The sequence below is a fragment of the Aptenodytes forsteri genome, unplaced genomic scaffold (genome assembly GCF_000699145.1).
Source record: "Aptenodytes forsteri isolate BGI_AS27 unplaced genomic scaffold, ASM69914v1 Scaffold136, whole genome shotgun sequence".
Classification (NCBI taxonomy): domain Eukaryota; kingdom Metazoa; phylum Chordata; class Aves; order Sphenisciformes; family Spheniscidae; genus Aptenodytes; species Aptenodytes forsteri.
In genome coordinates this window covers 1,709,843-1,726,547 of record NW_008796111.1, presented here as the reverse complement: position 1 = coordinate 1,726,547, position 16,705 = coordinate 1,709,843, and the positions used below count along the sequence as shown (strand labels likewise).

Sequence of the window (16,705 nt, the reverse complement as noted above, 5' to 3'; positions counted from 1 at the left end):
CAGTGGCTCATCTTGAATCAGCCGCCACAAGCTGAAGGTACTGAAAATTTGTAGCCGAGAAGACCTTTCAAAAAGTGTTCGGTGTGCAATAGTTGGCTTGGGGTATCTGTGATTTGCGGTGTTGATCAGCAGTGGAAGTGGTGTGGTGGGAAGGTGAGGGTGTGGGAGAGGTAAGGACATGGGGGGGATTACAGGAAGAGGGAAGGTAGGGATTTGGGGAGCAGTGGTATGAGCTGGAGGATGTGGGGTGTTTGCAGTGAGTAATTCGGAGTCCTAAAGCTCTTGTGATAGGGGAGGTAGTGGAGATGGAGTGGGTGTGTTGATGCAGAGATGGAGTACTCAAGGCCAAGGGTGAGGAGAGAAGAAAGTCCCAGATGAGAGCTTTGCCTGGCCTTACTCTGCTTTCGGTGTGTTGAAATTTTCTGTCACCCACCCGCAGTTTGATTTGTACGTTGTTGGTTTAAAGTCAAAATTCTCAGGACTTTGGGCTCACAGCTCCATGGCAGAGAGCCTAGAGAATTTGGGATATGGCTGGTTAGTGTGGCTTTCTGATCACGAGGCAGCATACCTCGCAGTTGGCTGGAGAGCCAAGAAACATAATGTGTCCAGCCAGGGGACAGGGTTCTAGGAATCGGTGTGGCAGCCCTGCCTTGAGTTCATGGAGTGCAAGAGGTTTCCAGGTAAGAATTGTAGGGTCAGTGAATCAATGCTTTTCCCAGAAAAAGTCTGTATTTTCGTTGGAGAATGTATAAGGTCCTCAATATTTCCAAGTGCTTTATGGAAGAGGCTTGGTAACATGACTGCTGTTTTACATGAGGTGCTGGGCTGGCAAGAGGTTCTCGCTGGAGGTTTCTAACTGGAGAAGAAGTGGGAGACTCATTTTTCCCTGTGTTCAGTTTAATTTGTACCTAAACACATATCTTCTCTCCCTGCCTTCTGACTCTGGCTAGACACTCTCTAATGCTCAGAGTTTTTCTGAGGGGAGTTTGGTTTATTTTTACCCTTCCCCCCTCCTCCTGTATGTGTGGTTTGGGTTTGTTTTCTTTCCCTGCTTCAATTTCAGCATCATCTTCCAAGTGCTCCTTACCCTAAACATAGAGATGAGGCAGTGACAGGAAAGGGCTGCCACTCTGACGTACATTGGGATCTTTTAAGGGTGGTATTGTGGTGGGCTTTATCCAAATACAGAGCCTGGCTAAGCTCTAAGGACTGTGCTAATGCTGTGGAAAGGCTCTGACTCACTGGAGTGTGTTCGTTGACCTTTCTATAATGTGACAGTAGCAATAACAGAAGACACCAAAATCTACATTAATGTTGAGCAAACATTGTCTAATCCTAGCAACACCCAGGGAGTCAAGAGATTGTCATCCCTCTCTTGCAGGTAGGAAAGTTGAGGTTTGCATGTGATGAAAGTTCTTCTTAACATGGTAGTTCATAGCAAAGGGTTTAGCAATTCTGTTCTGCCTTTGAAATCTTTACTCAAGAGCTTGAGCCATGATTTACCTTTAGCAGGCTTAAAAATCCTTGTCTAGGGTACAAAATCACAGAGTCCCTTGGGTCAGTGTGTGCTGCTGTGCTGTGCGAAGAGGGACAGTCCAACAAGGAAAGGTATGGATGAGCTTGGGATTTGGGTGAAGTGGAACATCATATACCTGTCCAAATAAATCTGCCCCTGTGAAATAATTCCTTTGATCATGTCTGAACCCTTGTAAAATTCTCATGTACCAGTAGGGTTTTTTTTTGTTCTGGTTGCTGTCTCTAGAAAATGCAGCTGAGAGGTTCTTCCCTACAACAAGAGAAAAGGATTTCCGCTCTGGATGCCCAACCTTAAAGCCCTTTTGCCTGAGCCTGTATTGCAATTAGAGACCAGAGTCTCACCGTGCTGTAGAAGCAGATTGGATAACCAGCCCTAAGGACCTTACAGTGTTTGGATGCAATGGTGGTCCAGACCAGAGCTTTACCTGGTCTACACTGGTACAGCACCTACCCAGAGCAACGTACAGCAGCTGAGGATCAAGCAAGGTTTACCAATGCTGCTGATGCCCTTTGGCCGTGGTGAATGCTGACAGTCTCTGCCGAGGGAGAAAAATGTGATTTTTAATCTGATATCAAGTGGTTTTCGGCAGGTGGAGCTACACAGGTCGTGTTACCTGGTAGGGATAGGAGTGAAAGGTAGGGGAGGGGAGGTGTTTAAAGCCATGCTTGATCTACAACATTGGTGTGGGTGAGGGAAGCTGCCGTCTCACATTTCTTGCCTCTCGTGGGAACTTCCTTGAAAGGTAACGTTTTATAGATAAGTGCAAGGTGACAAGCTGGCAGGGCACTTCTCTGCTCTTTATAGGGTGAGACCTAGCGCTGAAACCCGTTTGATCTTTCAGTCATACCAACTCCATCAAACAATGCTGGATGGAGAAGGTCTTTCTCAGAACAAGCACAGGGAGTTAAAATTTAAGTGCCCGGCAGCTAAACTGGCTCTGCTCCTCCACAGACTGCTGTGTGCTCCAGAGGGAGACGGGATGGAGGGAGGCAGCCTTTGGAAAAATGAGAGGTTTCTGTTCATATGAACAGGAGGTGCCAAGACTGCCATAGTGACAGGCTTTGAGGAGAACAGTGTTTTAATCTGTAGCTGGGGATCTTAACAGGTGTCTGTTTCTAACATGGACTTTCATGGCATAGACACACTCCAAGCCCATGTAGGTTTTGGTGCCAGGAGTGAAGAGGTTAAGGTATAGCTTGGAGAAAATTGCTGTTAAGAGTTTAAATACCAGTGCTGCAAGGACGCTGGGGCTCAGATAGGTGTTGTGTGTGCTGGCTTGGGTGTCTGCTGTTGCAGGGCAAGAGCCAAGTACCACCCAAAGCCAGGTGCAAATAAGCAGCAGCCACCTATGATGGACCATGCAAATCCACCTGGGCTGGCAGCTGAGAGAGGCACCCTCAGGGCAGGAACTGAGGAAAGTAAAGCAGGGTGCGGGACTGGTGTTTTACCGGCCTCGCCTTTTCACCCCTCGCTGCTGCAGAGCTGGCTCTACTCCTGCCTAATTGCCTCTGGGTTCTCATTTCAAGGCCTGCGTTGTGCAAGATCGAGATGAATAATGTATGAAGTGGTAGTGATAGACCCAGTGGACTGGCTATCGGGTTGCAGTTGCATGCGGGCAGTTAGACTCTGTTTTGACTTGTAAACTAAACACTCCTGGTGCAGACATCCTCTGTGGTTTACTGATCAGATCTGGGGACTGCATTTGGACTCCAGGGGTCAAGCCAAGGTGTTGTCACCCAGCTCCAAGCAACACTGGCTAAGTCACATCATCTGTTCTTCCTAACCCCCTGCGTGTCTCTCCGTGACATGAACAAGAGGGGAAGGAGATCCCATAAAATTATTATTATCGTCATCTTAATTTAAATTGTGTTTCATTATGGAACTTACTGTCCCAGGAAGTAATTTATTTTTAACAGTTTGGACAGTGGACTTGACGTGTGTAATTATCAAGCATTACCGTCATGTATGACAACAAATTTGCAAGAAAAGGAATTAAACCTTGTGCTGTAGGTTCCTCATTGGTAAGTTGGGGACGCTGTGAGAGTTGGATTTCACCCGCTTCAATCCTGCCTTTGATTTTTTTCCCTTCTTTTTAAAATTGAGCCCAGAATCTGAAACTGGAGACTGTTCCTGTTTGGCTTTGACTGGGCTCCAGTCTGGGTCTGGGACCTGCTTTCTGGTTTTGTTCTGCAGGCTGGCTCGGAAGCAGCTGGAGTGGAGTAGCTCTTGTGTGAGCCCGTCTGCTGTGTGTAGCAATAGCTCTCATTGAAAGAACAAGAAATAATAGGAAAACTTTAGCCCATATTCTATCTTAAAACTTGAATTCTGTTGCAAATAATAGTTTAGGGATAAAAACTGTGTGAAAGGGATGAAACTTGAACTTGATGAAATAAGAAAACGCTATGCTTACATGGCGGGGGAGGTTTGCTACAGGAAGAGGATTATAGGGCATGAGTAACGCTGTGCCCTTGCTCCAGTCATGGGCTCTGATGTGGCGAGTGGCTTGTATTTCATCCAAAGTACATAAGGTGGTGGTGGTACTAAGCAGACATCCCCGTCCAACGCTTTGGGACCCTTAGGTGAAAGAGGATTTGAAAGTGCTCAATAGGTTTTGGGTTGGACTAGAATCGGAGGCTGTGTTTGGCTTGGGGTTTGCAAAACTAAACACCCTGCTCTCTCACTGATCTCCTGTGGAAGAGCCGTAAATACAGGTCACTAAAATTAGTCTTGTAAAGCAGCTATTCTGACTGGCACCTCTATTATTCCTGCTCCTCTGTCTCCAACTCATGCTTGAATAAAGACCTCTGCCTGGTTTTGATCAGCTTTAGCAGTTGGCGTTGAGGAACAAGTAGGTTCACCAGGAGAAAGCAACTGTTTGCTGCTGTAATAGTTTCCCCATTTGTTCAGACAGGCCAGGTCTGGCTGCCCTTGGAGGGTTGTGGAGGTTATGGAGCTGGGCTCCGTACTTACCAGCTGGTTGCAAGGCGAGAGGAGAGCACTAGGCAGTTTGCCAGTGAAGGCTAAAGGACAGCCGTGCATCTTCAGGCTCCTGGTTTGTTGGAAAGCCTCAGAGGGGATCTGTAACCAGAGAACAACAGGCACCTCGGCACCAACGGTGAGGTCTCCTGAGCAAGGAGGGATGTGGTGATTTCTCTGGAGACCGCAGTGAGAAGGCTTCCTGGAAATTGCACCAGGTCTGTCCATCTCTGTGGTTTGCACGTCAGGCTGTCGTCGTGGGACAGCCAAGATGTCTCTCCTGTTTGGTGACTTGCCGTCGGGAGCTTTCCAGTCCATCTCTGACCTGTGTGCTGTCTCTTCTGCCTCTGGTGCTGAGAACAACTGTGAAGAAATCACCCAGGGTAGCATCTCTTAGACCAGGACTCCAATGCAGAGTGAAACCCTAGGACGACAAGCTCTTGTGCAGCTGTTTCCGCTAAACAATAGCAGACTTAAGCAGCCAGCTGGAGAAAAATGGCTTTGCAGGGCCTGAGGTGGTCCTGTTGCGTGTGGCCTTTTGGAGTTGACAGTCTCGGGCCCTTTTTCTAGGGAGGACTGTGTTCTCTACAGCCTGCCTGTGTTCGTCCTTTACCCCCAGGATAGAGCTCTGGCCTACCCATGCTGGTCACTCCTGTACTGCGGGTGTAACTTCGACTCCGCACTAGCTCGATGCAAAATGAATTCACTCAGCCACTCCGTTCAGCTGATAGAAAAAACGTCATCTTGGCTTTTTCTAGGTTCTTTCTGGATTGGTTGGTTTGTGTTACTGAAAGAGAAAAAAAAAAATCCAGGAGCAAATTTTAAAATTATCTACATGTACTGAGAGTTTGGGGAGGATCTTGTAGCTTAGGAGCATGAACTTGAGTGACTGCAAACAGACACTTACTGGAGTCCACTTACTCAACTGACTTGAGTGCTGCAGTGCGAGGGGAAAAGCACCACACTGTACAGGAGCTCCTTTTGGTGGTTCTGTAGGTTGGACGTGAAAGAGCTCTTGGGCGGGTAAATCTCGCAGAAAGGCTGTAGCCACCAGCTCTGCTCTCATCCCTTCGTGGTGAGCACCATCAAGCGCGCTGGGTGGCTTTCCCAGTGCCCTCGCTCCAGCTCCCAGGCTTGTCCAGCCACGTACAGGTTGTTCCTCCTGTGCACTAGAGGAGGCATGTCTGCATTTGTTCCTGCGGAGGGAACAAATTTCCACGCTTACCGAAAACAGATCAATGAGCAGTTGTCACTAGGTCTCAGTGTTCAGAAATGTGTCCCTCTATTTAAGCAGGACCAGCTGAGAGGTATTTAATTATTTCACTTCTGCAATGTCCAGCTGAAGTGCTGTATGAGGACCTGTTAATTTATGCCTCGCATCGTCCTCTGAACGACCCGGAAAGTATCATTCCCATACAGATTCATCAATGTTAAATAAGGATGGAGGGTCAGGAACAGATCTGAAAATGTTAGGTTCTTTTTCCAGGAGATATGTTATCTAACAGGAAGAAAAATGTACTCTGTTAAAATAAAAGATTGCGTGCAGGACTTCAGTTTCCAGCTATTGTTAAAATGTGGTTTTGAGAGCTGGGAACCCTGTGGCCAACAGTGAGCTGGAATGAGTTGAAAACAGGAGAGTGGACTTGCTCTACAAAGAACGATATTAAGTCCATGCTAATAGCATAGCGAGAGAGGAGACTGCGCTGGAGGATACAGAAAGGCCCCGAAGGAACAGAGATGAGCAAGCCAGATCTCTTGCCGGATGGCTGCAGAGTGAGTGACCCAGATCTGTCTTCTGTAAGAACATAGTTGGAATTCCTTCCGTTTGGGAGTAGCCCCTCCAGAGTACTAAATAACTCGGTGTGGAGTCATCCTAGACCCCTCAGTGAGGACTCGTGGCATTTAAAAGCAAAAAAAAAAAGCTATTAGGAGGCTGAAGGACAGTTGGAATGCAAGGGGTGAAATGAGTTGGCAGTCATGTGCTGGTCATCTGCTTGCTTCAGCGTTGGAGGGAAATAAGAAAGTATGACCGGGATAATCAAAAGCATGGAGGAATCTCCTTTGAAGAGAGATGAAAGCAAATGGGACTGTGGTAAAGCTGAGTAAGAGGTGATTTCACAGACATGTATTGAAGGAGGAGTATGCTAGACAAAGCTGAGTAAGAACTGCTGTTCTTCCTGACCCCCCCATGTCTCTCTGTGACATGAACAAGAGGGGAAGGAGATCCCATAAAATGATTATTATCATCATCTTAGTTTAAATTATGTTTCATTATGGAACTTACTGTCCCAGGAAGTAATTTAATTTTAACAGTTTGGACAATGACTTGACGCATGTAATTATCAAGCATTACCGTCATGTATGACAACAAATTTGCAAGAAAAGGCATTAAACCTTGTGATTCAGAGCTTAAGTTAATCTCTGACTTCTGAAGACTGGATGAACCAGGGTGTATGGGGCCAGAGAGCCTCAGTCCATTGCTGGCTACCACAGGGGCTTGTACTACCTTGAAACCACAGTGAGCCTCGGGGCTGGTACAGCTCAGCAAGCTCCCTGCTCCTGTTGAAGAGCAGCAGCTCCCTTCCACCAGCGAACACGCACACAAACTTCCCCCAGCGTGGTACGGTGCAGCGCAGCTCCCTACCCCTTTCTGTTGCCTAACTCTCCCTGTGGGACAACTCTAGCCCTGCTAATGTGGCCGTAGCATCCCGTAGCCTCCTGTCCCTACGCCCGTTCCACAGCTGCCTTCCCACCTGGATCCAGCTTCTCTCCTGCTAATGGGGGAGCACTTCTTGCTCAGTTTTGGCTGAGTTGGTGGCACTGTCAACAGAAATGTGCTGTGATAGATAGATGCATTCTGCTGCTTTGTAAATATTTGTAATGAGCGCATATCTCCTCGTGGAGGGCTGCGTAGAGCAGTCAGGGCTGGATAAACACAGTGTGGAGCAGATTTCTGGGCACACATCATGGATGTGAGGACATAGCCTGCAAGTCAGGAGAGTAATCAAAGCATGAGACCCGGATGGGTTCCTGGAGTCCTGCTAATGGATCATTCAGGAGGGAAAGAAATCTTAGGACAGTTAGTCCGAGCATCACTTGCCTGTGGAGTAGCATGGAGAGGTTTCTCTACTTCCTCACATCATTAAGGCCAAATTCTGGTCTTGATAAAGTCGGGGAATCACTCTGGGAGGTTCTATGGTCCTATATCCCTTTCCTTTCCTCACTGTGGGTTTGGGAAATATGCACTGACTGTTTTTAACTTCGAAGTGCAGTGGATGCTGTACCGCACAGGGTATGTAATCCCTGCTCTGATGTCCAGGCAGGGGCCAGTGAACTTCATTCCCTTCTCCTTATCTCCTGCTCTGCTGCCTCGGGATGTGACTCCAGCGTGGGTCATGCTTTGTGAGTGCCCCCACCACTGTGAGCAAGAGGACAGCTGAGACAACACCGCAGTGAAAAGCTTCCCGGCAATGGGGGCTGTAAATAATGCAGCCAAATTACTCTCTGCTTTCCAGGCTGATTATGGGGAGGGTGTTTTTAGCATTGCATGTGAGAGGTGTTTATTAATAAACATCAGAGTTGAGACCTGGGACCACCTTTCTCCTGGCTGCTGAGATGCTGAAGCAAGCCCGAGAGACACGTTGTGCATCACCCAGTGCAGGGAAAAGAAAGGGAAAGTTTTGACATGCATCTGGAGCATAGCTACGGGCTGGCAAGTGACTCAACTCAAAAAACCTCAAACTGCTGAGAAGCTCTGACTTCTGCCTCAGTCGGGTCTTGTGAAAGGAAGCCCTGGTGTGCTGCTCTAGGAAGCCCAGCCACCCTCCTGCCGCCGAGGACCTTGCTCTGAGAAGTGAGAGCATTTAGGAGATCAGCATGTGTGATAAAGAGATTTAGAAAACATGACTTATAAGGAAGGGTGGGAGGAATTGCTGCTGTTTAGTCTAGGGGTGATGGAGGGGACGCAGAGAACTCAGGGTTTTAAAAATAAGCTCTGTGTTTTGGAAAGCTTTGTGGTGGGTGAAGCTCTATGGCAAGGCCATGAAGGAAGGCTCTCCTTAGTCAGTCTCATCGGGATGGTGTAGCCACCCTCAGCTGGGGTCAGGGACAGGCAGTGAAGCTCTGACCTTTCCATTCCCTCTTGTCCTACGTTTCCATGTCTCTGTGACAACTCGAAAATGCCTTTCTGTTGAAAACAGGACTTAAAAGGCTTTAAAATGGGCAAGCTCTGAAGCCTGCTGTTCTTCCTGGGTTTCAGGGCAGGGTTAACAGCCCAGGAGCTAAGAGGTACCCACCTGCCAAAAAAGGTCCCTGTTCTTAGGCTGGGCACCCCATAGTGCTTCTGAGGGCGAGCAGAGCCCTGCGGATCAACACAGCAGGAGATCACAGTCCTTGGTCAGGCACTGAAGAAAAGAAAGGCTGTCTTGGTTTGTTTTCTACTTTCCTCCTTGAAGCTGCTCATCTGCTGTTGAACGTCAGGTCTCCATAAGGATGAAATCTGGGACCACATCTGCTTTCTCTCCCAGCCCTGTTAGTGAGCCAGTGCTCTTAAGGCTGTAAAACATGCCCTGATTCCCATTTCTCCATAACACAGCATGTGGAGGCAGGACCACGTAGCATCCTTTACTTTTGCTCTTGCTCAAGAGCATCCCACCAGGGAATCTGTATTTACTTTGTAGTTTTGCAAATGCTCGAAGCCTAGGAAATGTTTCCCAATTCTGAAATTTTTGGCAGCAGGATTTGTTACTCTTCTCTCCCAGCCTGGCGGGGAAACTCCCTCTTTTTGGGCAATAACACAAGTGTTTTTTGCCTGTTGTTTACAGCTGATGGGATCTGGTTCTTGGGGAGAGAAACACATCACGAGTTGCTGCGGTGTGGCTAAGTGAGAGAGATGCCGGCTTCCCGCACACCCCAAGCCCTGATGGCTGTCTCCCACCTTTGCCCGTGGCAGCAGCGGCAGGTGCAGCTCTGCCTAAAGCCAGCTTTTAAACCAGCTGGGTCAGAGGGAGAAAGCAGGGGAGAGGAGAAATAACTTCCCCCAGCCCCTCTCCCAGCTGGGTTGCATCCCTGAAGGCACACAGCAGCGTAGCCAAGGAATTATTTCCTCTAAGAGAAAGCCCAGGCGTGAATCCATGTGAGGCTCGGAATAAGAGAAAATAATCTGCCTCCCACATGCTCACAGCCTGATGGCCTCTCTTCCAGCGTCTCCTTGCTGTCACAGCGGCAGGGGACATAGTGACTGCCCTGCAGCCAGGGTATGACAGTTTGGGGCAGGAGAGGGGTCGAGAGCAGGGGAGCAGCCTGGGAGCAGGCAGGAAGGGATGGTGGATGGAGCTGGAAGGAGAAGGCAGGAGGACGTGCCACTGCCTCTCACTTGGCCCTGGGCCTGATCCCTGTCCCGGGGCTGGCTGAGGACCAGCAGCTTCCTCTGCTCCTCTCTGCCTGAGACCCGAAGCCACTGCACCCCTGCCCCTTCCCCGGGCCTCTCCTGCTGGCTTTCTCCTGCTGCAGGCATCTGGTCTTCTGAGTGTGAAGGACTATTTGGGAGAGTCTGATCCTACATTGCTCATGCCTGAGGCCTCTCAGATAGCTCCAGCCAGTACAGTCACTTTAAAATGCAAAACAGACAAAATCTGCCTGAGTTTGCCAAAGACTGAAGCGTCCCGGTTGTTTCAGGAGATGCTAATGCTGGTGGGTTTGCTGCTGAGTGACTTTGCAGTATCTTCTGCCGTCCTGCACGCTGCAAAGGGCAGTGAGGAGCCCAGGAGCTGGGGGATGAGGAGCTGCAGATGAAGCAAAGGGGTTTCATTCCTCTGGGGGAGAAGGTGCGTCACGGTGATGTGACTTCTCATGCAGGCTAAAGAGTGAATGCAGGTGGAGCACCTTTCTCTTTAATAAAAGCTAAACTGCTCATGCCTTTACTTGAAAACGTAGCTGTTTGATGAGCCAGCGCAACCTCCCATGGGCAGCCGGATTTCCCAGGGCTGGGTGCAGCTAAGGGCAAGTGATCAGTGGGGCAGGGCATGTCTGCAGGCTCCGAGGCTTTGTGCTGGGAGAAGCAGGAAGAAATGGCAGGGAAGGAGGGCACCGGCGCCCGCAGCAGCGTCGGAACAAGCCGGGAATGTGGCTCAGCGCTGCTTGGAGCCGTGGGCTGAGCTGCTGGGCCCCGGGCAGGCAAGATCCAAGCTGGGTTCTGCACCTTCTCCACCAGCACGTGGGAGCACGCTGGAGAAGTGCCACCCGCCTGCCTGTCTCCTCCAGGCTGGAGCGGTCCCCTTGGGCTCTTTGCCCGGCCAAGCTGTGGGATGTAATTGCTCATTTGGGAAAATTTTGGGGAATCTGAGCTGTAATTGCCCAAAGCATCTGCTGCCCTTTGAGATCAGGTTGGAGCCCAGGCAGTGCCACCCTGGCATACGTGCCTGCGCTCCACTGACAGGGATTTATTACACAACCAACCCTCTCATGTAGCTGCCACCAGGAAATTCCCCAGCATAGCAATAGTGGAAAAACATGTACTTATAATACTGTAGTGTAATTCAGCTGGTCAAATAAATAACAACCCGTGTGGGAACTGAGGGTGATTTTTAGTCCATAATCTTTCCAAAGCAGGATTGTTATTAGAGACTTCTATTTTTAAGTACTTTTCTCAAAGCATCTACCATGAATTTTTCGTGCCTTTTGCCTGCTGTTCAGTCCCTCTTCCAGCAAAACCCTCCTTCTTTTCCCCACAGCTCCTGGGGTCAGCCTAACCTGACGACTAAACCTTTCAAAGCCTGACCCTGATTCTTATTAATTATTTCTCAAACAAATGCAGTGGTTTTTGCTAGCAGTGTTGGTTTTGGGTAGGTCTTGTCCTGGGCTGAGACCTCTTGTGCTAAAGGCTTTAAGGCACAGCTTGTAGTTTAAAGACATACTGCCCTTAGGACCTGGCCCCGTTCAAGCAATGGCTGTGTCCTAGCAGGATGCGATCCGTGGAGGAGGATGAAACCGTTCATATTGACAGCCTGCTTCCGCCCGGATTCATGGGATGGTTGAAAATACTCCTGGCAGCTGTGTTGCCTTGGGTCAGGAAAGCCAGGAAGGTGCAACTGTGCAGTGGATGTGTCCTACACGGCACGAGACCCCTCAACTTGAGAGATCAAGAGGCAGCTGGGATCCCAGGAGCATTACACCTGCCTTCACAGGCAGCTTCTGCCCCTCATCCCCATCCACGTAGGTGCTGTGCCAACAGACACTGGCCCTCCCCACTGGGTTTCAGCTCTGTGTAATGGTGAAAGGGTCTGAAATGCATAAACACGTGATAAAAGCAACTTTCTTTGCCCACATGGCTTTTATACACCATGGAGCCCACCCAGCACATACAATACCCATGCCTGGATCTTATGCCTAAACAAACTGTGCTTTTTGATCACTCAATTCAATTTAAATTTGTGCCAGTTGCTGGTGCAAATTGTCCAGGGCTTCCTGCCAGTGCTTGAATAATGCTGAGGAGGAGAAAGTCTGTCTGGCTAGCAGGAGAAGTCCTGGCTTGTCTGCAGGTGGTACCAAGCTTGCGTGTATTCCTGCTGCTCAGTGAGGCGTGCTGGCTGCCTCGGGAGGGGAAGAAGGTGCACGAAGGAAAAAGGTCTCGCTGCCGAAGAGCCTGAGGGCTGGATCCTCAGCTGGTAAAAACTGGAGCGGCTTCATGGAGGGCATGATGTGTTGGTGAAGGGTCTGGCTGCCTGCCCTAGCCCCAGGTTCCCGGGAGAGCTGGGGAAGGGGCTGCTGGAGAAAGTCTCACCCCTGCTGCAGGGCTGGTCTGGCCCTTGCATCACCCCAGTCCTTGGGCACCAAGGTCTTCTCTGCTACGGGTTTGCTCCCTATCGCCTATGGAGAGGGGAGATGGGAGGGAGAAGTGTTTGGGATGTGGCTTTGCCGTCAACTGCTTATGCTTGGCATTACAGTGTTTATAATACTCTGCCGAGCTCCAGGGAGACGTGAGTGGGGTTGGATGCAGTTTGGTGGCAGGACAGGGCTGGGGTCCAGGGTGAACACCCCAGCCCTTACCGCAGTGTTTGAATTCACACGGCTGCTGTGTGTCCTGGTGTCCCCATTCCCACCCCTGGGGAAGCAGCCCGTTGAAGGCATTCACTGCCGGGCTATGGAGCTCCATGCTGGGCTCTGCCGGGACTTGTTCTGCAGCCGCCCTGACGCCAGGGTGGTGGTGACCAGCTGTGAGTGCTTCTCCCTTGAAACCAAGTGTTTGGAGTTTTCAAAGGCTCTCTGCACACTTGGATGTCATGGGGCTGAGCCAGTGCATTGCAATGAGCGGTGTGGCATCTTTGGGTTTGCAGCATCAGGGCAGAACAGCCATGGCGAGGGAGATTCAGAGGCAAACACAGAGAATTTGCGGATCTCCGTGCCGGGACGGAGATCGTGTGCTTGAAGGGTCTTTCTGGCTCTGAGCCCTGCCCTGCCAGGCTGGGAGCAGCGCAGGGGTCTGGAGCCGGGCAGGCTGGGGTGGAAGGAAGGATGTCTGCTCTGGATGGGCACAGGAGGAGCTCAGCCCTTGGCTGGGATGGCTGGAGCACGCAGCTCACGTCTGAGCTGAGCGTGGCAGGAGCAAAACCTCTTCCGCAGCACCAATCCTGGCAGGAAAGCTGTCCTGGTGCGACTCCACGCTGACCGTTTGCTGGGAATACGAGAAATGGTGTAACCTTCCCTTCTGCAGGGGCAGAGGCGGGGGCTGGCCTGTGGCATCCCTCAGCCGCTGGTCAGGGCTGGTGGGATAACGCTGCCCAGATGGAAAGGTGACTCTTTTCCTCCTTGGCTTGCTCCCTGAGCAGGAGCCGACCTTCCGGACCTGCCCATATAACCTGACTCGTGCTTGCATTGACGGTACTTCTGTATCACCTGGGCCCAGGGCCGCTGTGCCCGGAGCACGAGGCTGCCTTAAATTCACACCAGCACCCCAGGAAAAAGGCTCCTGTAGCCTGTTCTCCCCGGGGAGCACGGTGCTACCAGCGTCCCATTGCTGGGGACAAACTTGTCCTTGTGCAACAGGGTCGGTAGTGACGGGACTGGAGCCTGGTCCCGGGCTGAGTGCGATGCTCCTCTTGGGTTACTCTGGACCCTCTTGGAAAGGACAGGATTAGTTTCGCTCAATGGCAGTTAAAAAGTTAAAAAGCCCTGAAGAACAAAACCAGTCCTGGAGGCACTAACGCTTCGATAGATGGTTTTGTAAATGACAAACCGTTGTACTCCGTTCATTGTTTTTTGAGGCTTTTTTGTGGCTTGAAACAACTTTTTTTATTCCAACATGTCAGTTAATTAAAAAACTACTTGCATCCTCAAAGCGTTCATTTTCCACTCAATCTCCGAAAGTTTCCATTTTCCTGAAATAAGTCTTTTTTTTTTTTTTCCCCTGTGTAAAGGAACTGAACGCCAAATCCAGCCCTTCAACACTAACAAACTTGGAGAGCTCCTATCAGCCTCCATGCTGCCGGCTCACCAGAGGTTTGCTGCTGCCAGCGCTGGGGCCGGGGCTGGGGAAGAAGGAGTTAAAGGTTTGCATTGGAAGAGCAGCCCAGCTGCCTGCAGAGGCTGATCCCACTCTTTCTGCACCAGTGTTTGATGGCTGGGGAAAAGCCAGCTCCAAATTCAAATGCCACTTTCTAGACCGAGGACAAAATTACACCCAACTGCCCTGATTCACCCTCTCGGAGAAAACCAGGAGAAGCTGTCTTTGGGGCTGGGCAGGCTGGTGTTTATTTCTATTCGCAGGTTTGGGGCTTTGCGGTCCATGACTTGCCTGGTTGTGCTTCCAGGCTGGTCACCCTGGGAGCTCCCCTCCCAGCCGGGGGGGGTACAGGGGCAGCCCAGGCCCCCGGGTGATGGGCGCTGGTGGGGCAAGGGATGGTTCTGTCCCCTGTGCCCCATCCCTCGGCAGGTGACTGTGTAGGGGAGGGCTGGCTGCCTCTGCCACGGGAGCGCTCAGCCCGCGCTGGGCGGGACTGGGGAATACTGAGAACGCTGCCACGGAGGGGTGGGCTGTGGGATCGGGCACGGAGGGAGCGCAGGAGCACAGGGCTGGATGCGGCTGAGGTAGGTGCCTACCTTCTTCCTAACTCCTCCTTCTTCCCAGGGCTGATCGGCTCCTGTCCCTGGGTGAGCAGTGCCTGGCTGGGCGAGGGATGCTCTGTGCAGCTCCGTCCCTCTGGGCACAAACAGGAGGGGAGGGGAGGCAGAGGGATCGTGGTGGGCTGTTTTAGGGAGGCAAGAGGTCGAGCTGTGGCCGGGCTGAGCCTTGCTGTGGCCCACACAGTCGAGGGGGCTGTATCCCAGCTTGGGGCATCGCATCCCCGAGGAGCTGGTGGTGGCAGGGAGTGAGGAGCAGAGGCAGCCTGAGGTGGGAGCAACGTGGGCAGCCTGCTCCGTGTCCCAGGCTGGGGTTTGCTCACCGGCAGCTCTGCTGCATCATTTACTCCTATCCAGCCCGAAGGGGTCTACGGGGGCTGTGGGCTTTTGCCGAAGAAACAGTGGTGACTTCTGTTGTCTTTAAATGTGGCTGTTCCTGCCCCCTCTCCCGCAGAGCCCTCTGGCAGCCCAAGGAAGATCTCCGCTGGCTGTGAGTGCTGCAGGCGACCGAGCGGCACCTTCCCCCGAAATGATGGAAAACACAGTGTTTATGTCATTTACGTTCTACAGCACGATCTTGATTTTAAAAATGTATGTCGTTGCCATCATTACGGGACAAGTGAGACTCAGAAAGAAGGTAAGTTCCAGTTTCCGTTACCTTTTTCTCCCTGTCTGGCTTTTCCCTTGGGTTTCTGTGGTTTTTCTTTATTTTTTTTATTCCTGTAAAGGCCGACAAAGTTTTCCTGAAGCGAGTTGAGTTTTCTTTGACTGAAGTTGAAAGCAAAGCATGTTTCATAGCTGCAGCAGATAAATATCTCACTTCTCTTTGGCTCTTTTTGTTTGTTTCTACCATCTGTAGCTTGATGTTTATAATTTCTGAATCCTAGTCTAAATAGTAATTTCAGATCTAAAATGCCATGCAGGTGAGCTGCTTCTGGAAAGAGACTGTTTACAGTTCGTTTGCCGTGTCTGGAAGAAAAGGGGGGGGGGCGGGGAGGTTTAAGAACAAATCGTTGCAATGGTCTTTTTTCTTGCAATGTAACAGAAAGCTCTCCTGCTTTCGGAGGCTGAATCAGTACGTGAATGCTCCAGGAGAGCAGAAAGTCGTGGGGAATAAAAACAATGGCTGGAGGAAATGGTTTTTGGACACGGGGGAAAATACAGGGAGGACCGGGAGCTCTAGCTGCCGTCAGGAGACGGGGTTAACTGGACCTTTCATCGCCCGCAACCCAAATTGAACTCGTGGCAAAACTCAGCTGTCTGTAAAATCTGTTTTAAAGTATTTGAGAAGTTTCCGACTGCATCAATGGAGTGGGAGGGAGAGATTTCTGCTCTCAGATGAAATGCAAAGACAGATACTCCTGTGCTGTAGCATCATTGTAACGGATGATTTGGCTTCTCCCCTTGTGTGTCTGAATGGGAACAGTCTGGGCTTGTAACATGATTAAAGAAAGTGCCAGGGTCCTTTCCAGGCTGCAAAGTGAAGCTGTCGCGTGTAACCAGGTCCCTGAGGAACAGCTTCTGAGCATAGGTAGGGAGCTCGTATGAATAATTTTTATTTGTAAGTTTATTAGTGTAGGATCCGATTTCCCCAGGGCTGGTTTCAGTCACATGGTATCACTGCCAAAAAGCCAGCCAGGGAATATTCTTTCTCCGTAGGGTGAACTAATCTGTCAGTCCTGGTTATCTTTTGGATGCCGCATTCAGTATCTGCAAGCTGTGTGCCAGCAGTGATCTCATTTGGTGGTTGGCAAAGTCTCCTTCTTTCACTGGTGTTCTGGTTTCGGCTGGGATAGAGTTAATTTTCTTCCTAGTAGCTGGTAGAGTGCTGTGTTTTGCATTTAGGATGAGAATAATGTTGTGTCGTGGTTTAACCTCAGCTGGCAACTGAGCACCACACGGCCGCTCGCTCCGTCTCCCCACCCGCAGTGGGACGGGGGAGAGAATGGGAAGAGTAAAAGTGAGAAAACTCGTGGGTTGAGATAAGAACAGTTTAATAATTGAAATAAAATAATAATAATAATAATGATGATGTAATAATAATAATAATAGAATATACAAAGCAAGTGATGCACA

General features: G+C 50.3%; 1 protein-coding gene across 1 annotated transcript in view; it reads left to right on the top strand.

The window, feature by feature from the left end:
- Positions 1–14,552: 14,552 nt before the first annotated feature.
- PTGES (prostaglandin E synthase) overlaps positions 14,553–16,705 on the top strand; it is a 7,227-nt gene continuing 5,074 nt past the window's right edge. The window contains exons 1-2 of the mRNA XM_009286918.2: positions 14,553–14,596; positions 15,084–15,266. Of these exons, the coding sequence (XP_009285193.1) occupies positions 15,159–15,266 (108 nt within the window). The 5' untranslated portion in view covers positions 14,553–14,596; positions 15,084–15,158. The remainder of the gene's footprint in view (positions 14,597–15,083; positions 15,267–16,705) is intronic.